The sequence below is a fragment of the Helianthus annuus genome, chromosome 9, assembly GCF_002127325.2.
Source record: "Helianthus annuus cultivar XRQ/B chromosome 9, HanXRQr2.0-SUNRISE, whole genome shotgun sequence".
Taxonomy (NCBI): Eukaryota; Viridiplantae; Streptophyta; class Magnoliopsida; order Asterales; family Asteraceae; genus Helianthus; species Helianthus annuus.
The window spans coordinates 117,879,423-117,892,378 of NC_035441.2; the positions used below are offsets into that span (position 1 = coordinate 117,879,423).

A 12,956-nucleotide genomic window follows, 5' to 3' on the forward strand; every position below is an offset into this window, starting at 1 on the left:
CTCCATGGGTATATGGGCCTTTTTAGTTTTTATTGGACTAATCAAAAACTTGTTCCATTGGGTTTATAGGTTATGGACACGTAATGATATCCGGCCCACTTATAGTAAATGTCCCAGGGCCCAGCATAAGATAATAAGAAGACGACTTATCACAAATAGATAGGATTTCTCATGCTTTTTTGGCCCTTCACTTGGATATCCCTATGGATAACCAGATTTAATATCACATTTAACTTTTAAATAATTAAATAAAAATATCTGATCCATAAAATATCTAAATAGTTGCACTTTTGGTGACACCTACAAGATATTTACTTGACACATATATAAATGTAGCGAAACAGATATAACATATACAGTGAGAAGAAGATATGAGAAGGCTTCAAATCCACAAACCATCATGCTTACATTTCCACCCTCATGGCCATAAGCTACCATGCTTAGATTGCAATCCTCAGGGCTTCATTAGAATGGTAAGTCCTACAAACATATATACGTACGTACACACATACATACACATTATACATGCTCACATGTATTAAAAGTTTTGTATTTATAGGTGCATCATCTAATAGAAAGGTGCATAGTTTTCCGTATGGGTCGGGATGAATGCATGAGGACGCTTGCTAAGCATGCTAATATTAGTCCTCTTGTTACCTTTACAGGTATAGTTTGGAAGTATATTCGTATTTTTTTTAGAATTACTTGTGTTTTTACATTTGTTTGGCATTTGAGTATTCAACTGAGCATACTCTTGTAATGGATAAGACGTACACTTGTATACGTGCATCAAGATTCATTACAACAATAAATCAAACTCAAGAAGTGGACGCACCGTTGTGATGAGTTAGATACACTATTGTAATCTACGTTCCTTCAAACTTTTATAATACATGTGACTTATATCAAACATCTATGTTCCTTGAAACTTTTGTAATACATGAGACTTATATTAAACTAAAAAAACATAAATTATTTATTTGATGTTACAAGTTCTAAAAAATAAACTATATATACTAAAATTAGGTTTAGAATCAAATACAAAAACTCTTAAAATAAGAAGTGTACAAAGGCTCCTAAAAATAAATCTACTACAAAAAAAAAAAAAAAAAAAAATTCCTAAACACCAACCACCCAAAAACCTAACCTCCCCCCCCTCCCCCTCTCCACCCTTTTTTATTGTGGTGACGAAAAGTAACGATTTTAAAAAATATATATATATTAAAAAAAATTGTGTGTTTTCTAGATTTTTTTAGCATTTAGTTGTGTGGTTTAGCTTTATGATTTAGTTTTTAGCATTTATTGTGTGTGTGTGTGTGTGGGGGGAGGGGGGGGGTTAGGTTTTTGGGTAGGGGTGGGTGTTTAGGTTTTGGGTGGTGATGCAGTGAGTTTAGGTTTTAGGTTATTGGACACTTGTCACTCTATAATGTTTTCTTACACTTCTTTTTTTAAGGAGACTTTGTAGAATAACTTAACCCACTAAAATTATTTGAGATTAATTAGTGAATTTTTTAATTTAATTTATAGGTCGAATGTGTGACTGTATTTTCTCTTTTAACTTTCTGTGTAAAGCTTCATATAAGTTATAATTTTATCATCAAATCACATAACTAGTGGTTAAATGTTCTTCATAGTTCATACTAAATAACTAGTGGTTAAACGTTCTTCATAGTTCATACTAAATTATTGTTTTGATATTTATATTGGTCGGAAAATTTGATATAGTTTGGGATGAGTTGCTTAAAGAGAATAAGGTCTTCTTTGAAGCGTACTCACGACGTCGTATGCTACCAAGCAATGTATTGAACAGTAAGTTTATCAATATATACTCAACCAAATTTTCATTGTTCATTATTAATGTTTGATTTATATATTGTTACAGGACACCCACAAGAGACTAGTAATGGAAGAACATGGAGGAGGTGACATAGTTTTTTTTTTTTTTTTTTTTTTTTTTTTTTTTTCATAAATGTTTAATTTATATAGTTTGTAATGTTTTTTTCCTTACTTTACTTGGTCAAATCAAAATCTGAACTTGTTTGTTTGGGGGTAATACATTGAAATCTAAAATTCAATAGTTAACTATGTGTTGATTTGAAAATGTAACGCAAAAGAACAAAATCTTTCGCTCTTTCACCATATAGACTTCCTGTCACCACGGTTGTGGTCACCGTCATATTTCATTTTCTCTAACAAATATACAATCCAAATATGATTATTTTGCCAAGTAATAAAATCGATTCGAACTCCAAGAACCCAAGAACATAGATGATAGCAGGGTAGGAGGGGACACCCACGTTTTTTCGATTTCGTTACCCCTTTATCTTTAAAACGTTGCCCCTATAATAATTTCCTAGATCCGCCACTCAACACCCATCGAACTAGTAGATTCCGTCTAGTTTAACATCGCAGTAGTCCCACGAACACCGCAAAACATATAAAAATAATATTCACTATAGACACACACGTTACGTGTCCGTGCTACATTCATTCGTCATGTGCCATGTCATCGTTCATGGACTTCCATAACCCGAGTTGCCAGTAAGAGCATTGACAATTTTGAATTTCAAGTTTAGGAATATAAACCATCAATTTATTCAAAATGCCCAAGTTATAAATGGGTCACACATATTATATTAATCTAAATAGTTTTAATAAAGATGTAAAATTGAGTTATTTGCTCTCCGTATAAATCATTTAAACAATAGGTTATTAAAGGGGAAAGATTCATTAAAAAGTAGATTTTGTCTAAGGAAAGTGGGGTGTTCCTACTGATAGAATTCCATCACTCATAAAAATCCAATCATTTTCCGTCATGTCAGCAACCACTATTCTATCACTCACAAGCATTTTTTAGTGGCGGTGGTCATCACTAGTGATGAAACACAGGTTAACACTAAGGTTAATCTGTGGGATTGTCTCTTCTGTGGGTTCAATCTCCTTCTCTGCTCGTCGAATGGCTATGGTCCTGCAAAACAGCAACACCGTTAGCTCGTTAAGAGGGGAATATGGGGGTTTTCCTCTTAACCAGGCTCCGGCGTGAGAATAAGTACTGTTCTGATGAATAAAACAGTGTGTGTTGAGTGTGAGAGTGTGGAGAGTAGAATAGAATTAACCTGAATGATGAAGGGTCCTATTTATAGCCGGAGGGTGAAGGAGGGAGGAGCAACCTTGCCAGCTGCTATAGGGCGTCAGCTGTCCAACCAAGGGGAATATCCTCTTGGTCCCCTCTGCTGTGGTCAGGGTGGTGGTACACGTGACGCGCCTATATTTGCCCATGCTGGAGACGTCGTACTGCTGTTGTCGGTCTGCTCCTGGATTTGCTGCAGGTCCACATGGCGCTTGGTGACTGGTGACACGTGTTGTCCTTCCTGTCGGGAGGAGCATCTTTTGGTGCCACCTTGAAGTCTTCCAGAAGCTTCTGGAAGCTTCTGAATGCACTTGCTGAGGTAGGCGCCATGTTAGATGAAAAAGTGGTGTGGTCCTTGCCATGTAGGCAAAGAATTGGGACCATACCTCTTCATGATGGAATTCCATCACTCACAATTTTTTTTAAACTAGAAATTAACAATAAAACACTAAATTATAAATTTCATTAAAATATTCTTCGGTGGCTTGTTGCATGATAGTCGCCTCACTCGCTCCACTTTGTGGATTTCGGTTCTAAAAAAATATGAAAAGTTATTTAAAAAATAAATTACAGTTTTAAAATTTAAAAACTTCACTCCAGATTTAAATAAAAAGAAAACATTGATAAAGATTTGAGAAAAATTGTAGTACATCACTTAGGGGAGTGGGGGTGTTTTTGGGATAAAAGTATAAGTGTAGGGGTGACAAGTGTAATACAAAGATGTTGTTAGTGGATTATATAGATGCTGCATGTCCAAATTTGTTGAAGTTCAACGCGTGAACTTTTTCACGAGTTATAAGTTTAACGCGTGAAACTTAATGGTGGCAGTGGTGTTCCGATGCTCATCACTCGTGATGGAACCTTCATCACGGACCACCCTCAGTCTCCTAAGTAGCCTAAGAAGGATTGTGATGATGCCATGTGACACTCCATATAAGTAGGAATGAAGGACATTTTGCTCCTTATAGGAGTGTGAAAATGACATGTGACACCCTTTTGTTTTCTAAAAAATACAACAAAAAATACAGTACGAAAAATCTAGCACAAAAAATCAAGTACAAAAAAAATATAACATAAAAAATGCAGCACAAAAAAATATAGCACAAAAAATGCAGTACAAAAAATATAGCACAAAAAATCTAGTACAAAAAAATATAGCACGAAAAAATTCAGCAAAAAAATAGTACACAAAATCCAACATAAAAAATTGAGAAAAAAAATTTTAAGGCAAAAAAATTCAGCACAAAAAATTTAGCACAAAAATATAGTACAAAAATCCAGTACAAAAAATGTTATACAAGATAGAAATATAACACATTTTTGTGGGTTTTTTAGTCGTCATATTTTATATAGTAATATGGTACTCAAATTAAAGATAAAAAAAAAACGCTCGATTTTATAGTGAAATTTTTATGAAAAATAATGTTGTATAAAAAAGTTATGAACGTTTAAAAAATGAGGGTGAAATATGTATGTGTCTTGCATGTGAAGAGAGAAACTCAATAAATATGATATTCCCAAGATACCCTTACACTCCTCTTTTTTCCTATATTTTGTAAAACCCTTGAGGATCTTTCAATGATATCAAACAGAAACTTGTGTAAGAGCGGAAATCAAACACAAGTGGATTTAAGAACAAATATAACCGAAACACTAAAAGTAATTAAAACAAACCAAGATATCTTGCATTCACTGATTGAAGGTGACGGATACAAGACACAAAACTGGTTTCGGCTGGCCCTTCTTGTTCTCGACAACTGATCAACCTCAACCAATAGGTTGAGGCTTACTTAAATACTAATCACATGGGTCTAAACCCTAAGGCCCACTCGAAACCACCTACACGACCCAACTAATACATATCGACCCAAAAGTCTAATGAACAAAACATACTAATTAACCTTTAAACTTTATAACCCTCTATGTATAAACCTTCAGGTTCCAACAATCTCCCCTAGGTTTATGCATAGAGGTTCTTGAGACTTCAACGTTCACTGTCACCACCCAAACGATCCTTGAGACCACCAAACCCTTTTGTGCGAATATGAATGGTTGAAGCAACAACAGCAGTCCATCCTTTAGCGATTTCTTCGTATTTCTCAGTAGCTCTAATCTGATTACGAGCTAGCACTTCCAAATCTTCATAGGCAAGATTCAGCAGATCAACTTGGTCAACCATATGAAAAAGTCACTTCAACATCACACACCATCACTGCTTGCCCTAGACGCTCATCATAAGCCCAAAAATGCAAGGTCTTCAGAGCACCTTTTGGAATCCTTTTGACAAAAGGAATAGTCTTTTCCTTATCAGTAGGTGGCCAGTGCACAATCTTCATCCGCTTGTTGGTGTATGGATCTCTAATGCCTTTAGCTGGTGTAACAATTGATTCAGCAGTATGCATCGAAGGAAAATTGCGAGCAACTTCCCTCTGTAATCTTTCAAAAAAAATATCCACGACCACCAGGCTGATCATCCACATAAGGTGACTTTGACAAATTGATCAAATCTACCTTTGTAAATGTCTGGAACTGAGCGGGATTCTTATACCATTCAACAGGTCCAACCTTTCTTTTAATCCACCATCTTCGTCTGTCATGATCAAAACCCTAGCTTACTACTCCAGAACGATTCCCAACTTTATCATAAACAGTTTCACCAACATCCATCAAGTGATGAGTAGCATTAGCATCTTCATCTTCTGGATTGATATTCTTATTTTTCAGAATAACGAACTCTCTTTTCTTCTTGATTCTTTCAGCCTTTGCCCTGTCAGCCTCTACATCAGTAACTTTAGTGAAATAATGCTCCATAGCAGCACTCCGTTCAGCATCATCCTTAGCAAAAGCTCTTGCTCTATCTTCATCGGTTTTTCTTCGACTTTCCACATCAGTTGGATCAGAGAACTCTCTACCAAACTTCTTTTCCAACTTTCCACGCAGATCATAAACCATGTTGAACAACAAATTGATGTCTCCTTGAAGCTGATCAATTTGTTGATTCTTTTGCACTATAGTATCTTCAAGTTGAATGATCTTAGCATCTTTATGGATCGAATCTTGCTCAAGCACAACTAGTCGTTTCTTCATTTCCCTCATACTGATGAACTCATCATCATCACTTGAATCGTCATCAAATAACATCCTCAATGGCTTTTCAATCCTCTTACCACTTGAACTACCAGGCTCGTTATGAATAATTCCAGATGGTCCTTCAGTTTCAGAGGTAACAGGTGGCATTGTCCCGATGACAGGATCAGAAACAACATTCGTAACTGGTACATCTGCAGTGGTGGTTTCCAAGTCAATTCTTTGAGTATCAACATTAAATTCAAAGATATCTTCAGTAGTGGTGGTATCAGTGACATTCTTCTCAAAATCGAAGTCATATAAGCCATCATTATAACACCCCGTGTTACCGAAAGTCAAAGTCAAAGTCAAAGTCAAGATTGACTCCTTTGACCGTAGTTAGTCTATTCTATGTTTATGTTTACGTTAGTTGTATTATGTGGAGTAATTAAGTGCAATCGAATTAATCGAAGTTTATTTATCGATGCGAACTGCTTTACGACTGTGAATAATAGGAAGTAACAATGCGATAAAGTCAATTAATCAATAATCGAGCTAATCTAATCATCATCGAACTCGAGACTCGAATTACGCGAATTTTGGTGTTAATATACGTGTGTGTGTGCCTTATATGTTACTTGTGCGTGTTTACTTTATGTTATGTGTGGTAATCAATCGAAACTCGACTCGAAATCGAAACTCAATCGAACTCAATCGGAATCGAATCATGATAATTGGTGGAGAAGAGATAACGCGAGATATAGATGATTGTATGTTAGATATAGTGGTAGGGATTAAAAGTAATTTGAATAGGAAACTCTATCGTATTCTCATCAATCGCAATCAAGATCGAAAAATCAAAAATCGTCGCACCGAACACTTGAATCGTGCAGCTGAACGATCAGGCTACCAGCCGATCGATATGTCAGCCGATCGGACTGCTGTCCGATCGGACAGGCTGTCCGATCGTGCTGCCTGATCGATCGGCCAACACTTTCCTCTTATGGCATCCTATAAATACCCCTTGTCACTCTCAAACTTTCTACTTTTGGAAACCTCTGACCGACCAGCTCGTGCTCCCCTCCTTTTCTCAGATTCCTTCCGATTCCGGTAAGATTTCATCCTAAATCTTGCACTTTCTTGATCTACACGCACTCCTACACCTTTCTATCTTTCAAATCTTGATTTCTAACCGTGAAATCATCAAGATTCAAGTGTTATAGGAAGATGTCATCATCGTGTTCTTGAAGAACTTCATGTTTTGGCCTCAATCCACCAAGAATCACTTAGATCTAGCCGATTTCCACATAAACAAACAAGGATCTTTCATAGATCTAAACATTTACACGGTGAAAAGGATTGAAAGATGGTTTTCCAACTTTCTTTCAACTCTTTTACACTCAATGCCTTCAAACCGATAGAAACGGAGCTTCTGCCGACTTGCTAATCATTCCGGTGGTTGCATGACTCAAGATCCGGATTCTATCCACATGGTTCACCGATTTCGGGTTAAACGTTGTTAGGATCTGAGTTTGGTTTTGATTGTGTTTTACGTTTGAAATAAGATGAAGATGAATGAGTTGTGCAGCGGAATTATAATGGAAACAAACTTTGTACACAATCAAACAGGAGAATTGCTTTAATCAAACATTTTCCACAAAGAACCGAAAGATTGAATTTATTTCAATAACGATTACAATGCATGAATGAATACAAACTCCCCCTCAGCCCGAGCTCACAGTATTTGTTCGTGCAGGAAGAAGATGGTGAAAGAGCTAAACAGAACAGTACAGAGCACTGTTCTATTTATAGGCACGAGCAAACCACTGAAGCATCTAAGCTGACGTCACTATGAAAGGGATATATAACCTCCTAACAAACTCTAACCTCTGATCTATACAACCTCTGCTATACTAACTACTGTTATTACAATTCATTACATAAAGTAAACAAAACTACTGCTGCATCCTTCCACTGCTGTGAACCCAGCAGTACTTGTCATGATCAGCAGTGCTTGACTCAAGGCAGTAGATTGGGCAGCAGGGCTTTAGTTCTTCATCAGTCTTTAACTTGATCAGCAGTTATAGGTCAGCAGTTTGTATGATCAGTAGATAGGAGGTCAGCAGATGTTGAAACCACTTTCAAGGGGAGAGACTTGTATGCATAACATCTGCTTATTCTGGATCCACTGACCTAATCTAGTTTTGGCTTTAATTATCTGTTCCTCTGGCAGGGTTCAATCCCAACAATCTCCCCCTGGAACAGATAATGCCAAAACTCCTCATTATTGTAGATCTTTATTGCCTCATCAGCAGTTCCCTTATTTGCCCTTTGAGTTGTAATTCAAAGGTTAAGGCATCTGTGTCATCATCATCCCTGCTAAGTGGAAGATCAAGGAGATCCTGCAAATCTTCAAGACTCTGGCCAAGAGCTTGTTCCCTTGTTAATTTCTTCACTTCTCCACTAGACTTGAACACTGTCAGTACGTGGGTCTGTTTATCAGTTTTCCACTTTAGTACTTTTGAGCCTGGTGGGTTTCTTGGGAGATTTTTATTGGATGAGGAGTTTAGTGATGCAGGCCTATTCATGACTGTCTGAACAGTACTTGCAGATTTTTCCAATCCAGATTCTTCTTTAATCATTATCTTAATGCCCTCTTTTACAAGAGCATCACCAGCCATTAGTTCTTGGATTGTTTCAGCACCCATCTGGTTTTGATTCCTTCTTTTGTAGATGGCAGCACCAGCTGGAGCAGTGGTTCTTTTGACATGCAGCTTTGGTGGTCTTGTTGAGCCCTCTGCTTTGGAATAGTCAGGCTTTTGTGGAACTGTTGGATCTTTCTTCCTAAGTTCCTCCAACTTTTTGTAGGTGGCCCTGACCCTATCTTCTCCCCACTTTGATACAGAATTCTTTGACCCATAATCAGCTGCTATCAGCTCCTCTTTCATTCTCTTCAACTCTAAAGCTTTGTCAGATTCAAACTCTTTGAATTTTTCAGGAGGAGTCTGCTTGACCTTATTTTTTATCATTTCTTGAATCCTGGCTGCTTCATTTTCGAGCTCAGAAATGGTCCAGTCTTTGTACATATATCTCTCTCCTTTGTATTTCTTGTAGGCCATGATGTTATCAATGTAGTCTTTTCTCATGGACTCATCTGCCTTTTCTGAGATTTGCTGACATACATTTTTAGCAAATTGCTCCAAAGATCTGACATGTGTGAGGAGAAACTAATAATTTTTCTGAAATTCTCTATTAGATTTCCCTTGTTTATTCTTATTTGAGATATCTTCTGCTTGCTTGGCCTTGATTTTCAAATATTCTTCAATATTGTTTGGCCTGGGATATCCTTCAACTGATGGCAAACTCCTTTTAGCAGGGTCATCCTCATAATAGAAAGATTTGATTTCTTCCCTAACTGCTATGAGTTCCAAAGGAAATAAAACACCTGCAGGAGGTAATGGCTTTTGAATTTGAGCTGAAGAGAGAGGAATGAGATTTGGAATTGTGACAAGTGCTAGAGGTTTTGATGATGTTGGTGGTGGTGATGGAGAATCATCATCTGGTATTATAACCCTTCTCCTTTAATTGTAGGAGAGGCAAATGATGTTTTGAGTGGAACAGTGGTGGTGATATGAGAGGCAGTGGTTTGTGATTGACTAACAGTTGTTGAAACAACTAGTGTTTCAACCACTGTTGTCATTACAACAGATGTTGTAACATCTGCTGTCTTCTGCTTTTTGACAGGAGGTGATGGTGGAGATGTTGTTTTAAGTGGTGATGGTGGTGGTGGTGCTAAGGCAGTGGTTGTAGTGTGTGTTGAAGTGGCGTGTGTTGTAGTGAGAGCAGTTGTTGAGACAACTGAAGTACCAGCAGATGTTGATACAGCAGGAGTTTCAGCAACTGTTTGGGTGGAGGTTTGATGTTGGTGGCTTTTGGATGGTGGTTTTGAAGTATGCTTAGTGAGTCTGGATGGTGTGGACTTGGGTTTCCTTACTTTTCTAGTAAGATTTCTTTTTGGCACAGGATTTTGAACATCCTTTAACCCAGAACAACCCTGCGCATTCAGCTCCATGTAAGCTCTTTTTTCTTCATTCCACCTTGACATATCCTTTGCCGCTCTATCTCTTTTTACACTTGCTACTCCTTCATCAAGTGCATTTCGAGTAACATCAACCTTCTTGCTACCATCTGGCAAGGGGATTTTTCTGAGCATAGCATCCTTTTCTAGCTCAATATACAGACCATTATCAATCCCTTTCTTCCTCCACTCCCGAATTTTCTCCCCCTTTTTGGCATTATCTGGGGGGGAGTTCATCAAGAAAAAGAACAGTTGGAGGAACAGTGCCAGTGGTTTGCAATAGATGGGCCTTTATAGCCTTGATATCAGCTTGTGTGTTCTTGAACCTAGACTCCATTGTGTTTCTCAGCTCTTGGACATGTTTTTCATGTTGCTGAGCAGCTTTTTGTTGTTGTTGTTGGAGAAAAGATTGAAAGAAGTTCCAGAGCTCATTTGCAACAGATGCTTGTGGAGCAGATGTTTGAGGTGGAACAACTGTTGTATCAGCAGGGGATTGCACCTTTTGTACTGTTAACAACTGTTGCAGCATTTCTTTGATTTCTGCAACCGAAGTATCCAGTTTTTCAACACGTTTCGTCAATTCACGGTACTTTAAACCATCACCCAATTTAATGGGATCATCTGATTTCCCACTAGCAGTGGTTTTATCAGAGGTTGAGGTAGGGAGTGTACTCCAAACATCAACAACTGATGCCCCTTTTTCTTGGTACTGGGGTCTTCTTCCTTCAACACTTGATAGTCTTTTGATGGAACCAGTGGTCAGAACAAACTCACTAGTAGATATCAGAGGTGTTATAGAAGGAATTGCATCCAAGGAAGTCTTATTGATGTAACCACTGTCCAAGTGTAAACCAGTGGGTTCAACACTTGTAGTGGCTGCTTCACTTGGAATACCACCAAGAGTTACTTGTAACTCAAGGGGTGTAACCTCCTCAGGTTGTGTTGGTGGGTTAGCAAAGATTGATGCATCAGGCCCAGTCTTTTGTTAAGGCATATTCTCATGAACAGGTGATTGAGAAGGACTGGTTTGTGCCTGGTTCAAATCAATTGCATCCAACACGATTTTTGTATTTGGTGGAATTGGGGATGTGAGGGCAGGTGTAGACAGAGAATTTACCCCGGGCAATGGGCTGTGGATGATGGAAACAAGTGCTTCCAGAGCATCATGATGTGGTGTCCCTATTTGTACAACCTGTTCTTTTTTAGAAGAAGCAGGAGGAGTTTCAGCCATGGTTTGAGATATTTTTACCAACTGCTGTGAGGAAGTAGCAGCAGTGGTTTCTTGTGACTTTTGTTTTGTCATAGGCAGTTTCTCTGGTATCTCATCCTCCAGAGTTGCCTTTTTGGTAGGTTTTGGGGGTTTTTGAGTTTTCTTTTTCTGTGGCTTTTTGGTGATTATAGGTGTGGGTTTCAAAGCAGTTGTTTTGCTACCTTGATCACCTTGAGCAGTGGGCTCAGCAGCAGATACCTGAGGAGCAGTGTTTGCTGCTAAATTCTGCTCAGGCACCTCTGCTTGTGTTTTGCAAGGTATTGACATTCTTGTAAAAGTTTCAGCAGTTAAGCTGTGCATTTGGAAAAATTCACCTTGGTTTATTACAGAAATATCATCCTTACTGAATTTCTTTTCAAAAAATAGCTTAGAAATCTTGAAACAGTAAGAATCATTGAAGATTTCGTTTCAACATTTTTAACCAAATCATTGAAGATTTCCTTAGAATAGTTAAAATTTTCTTCTTGTAGAATAGCATATCCTAAGTTTTGAATCTTCAATGGTATTTCATTAAAAGAATTGGTTTTTTTTGAAACACACATAAGGAGGGTATGGAATAAAAACCTTGTTGCAGGAGGGAAGAAACCTTTTTGTAAGGTATCCCTCTTCATCATTGTGTCTGCATACCCTCTTTCAATGAAGTCAATTTTTAACTCATTTTTAGGAAAAGAATTTTTACCTTCCTGATCATCGAGCTGAAAGACCTCTGATATGGATTGTGGTGTTATTTGGACTGCTTTTCCCTGTAGAGTAGAGTTAATGGCTATGACATCTTCGCCTTATTTGTCAAGGGTACAATTTTTTTAAAACTCTCTCTGGGTTTGCAGGTAGATGGGAGCATCTGCTGTAAGCAAAGTTTTGTACTTTGACGCAGAGATCATATCGAGGATGGAATCAAAGGTATCGATGGTGTCGGGTTTTGTGAGAAGACCCAGAAGATTATGAGAGGGTTTGTGTGGAATTTCTGTGGGTTTAGCCTTTTGAGAGGCCCCTTTGGAAGATTTTGCGGAGGACTTCGATTTAGTCATTTTGAAGAAGACGATCGAAGAAATTTGTGAAGAGATTTGACAAAGGCTGAAGAAACTGCTTTGAGAAGAGAATTTTTAAGAATTCAATTCGACAGTAAACCCTGTTTGGGTTTAGAATGGGGGTTTTATGGTGGAAAAGTGAATGCTGACGTGGCAGCGGTTACGAAAGGTCTGACCACGATGTACTGTCCACGTACCATCCCCTGATGAAGTGAAGGACAGTACTTTTATGAAAATTACTGATGAAGGCAGTGGATGTAACGGTACTGAAGGCAGTGGATGATTTTTGCTATCAGAGGCTAGGTCATCAGTGGATACAAAACTGCTTTTGAACAACAGTGTTTATCAAAGGAATGAGAGAGCAGGGGATGATTTTCAGCAGTG

The 12,956-nt window shown here is 37.9% G+C and overlaps 1 protein-coding gene across 1 annotated transcript; it reads left to right on the forward strand.

The window, feature by feature from the left end:
* The first annotated feature begins 315 nt into the window (after window positions 1–315).
* Window positions 316–1,977, forward strand: LOC110878324. The gene is made up of 4 exons (XM_022126606.2): window positions 316–473; window positions 560–665; window positions 1,726–1,809; window positions 1,883–1,977. Exons 1-4 carry the CDS (start codon window positions 372–374, stop codon window positions 1,924–1,926), a joined length of 336 nt encoding a protein of 111 aa, XP_021982298.1. The 5' UTR covers window positions 316–371; the 3' UTR covers window positions 1,927–1,977.
* The last annotated feature ends 10,979 nt before the right edge of the window (window positions 1,978–12,956 follow it).

Bases quoted from the DNA above. Each gene is read 5' to 3' on its own strand.
- LOC110878324 (XM_022126606.2), top strand. From the start codon at position 372: ATGAGAAGGCTTCAAATCCACAAACCATCATGCTTACATTTCCACCCT. The intron at 474-559 runs GTAAGTCCTACA...TTGTATTTATAG, and splicing joins CTCAGGGCTTCATTAGAATG to GTGCATCATCTAATAGAAAG. The intron at 666-1,725 runs GTATAGTTTGGA...AATTTGATATAG, and splicing joins TCCTCTTGTTACCTTTACAG to TTTGGGATGAGTTGCTTAAA.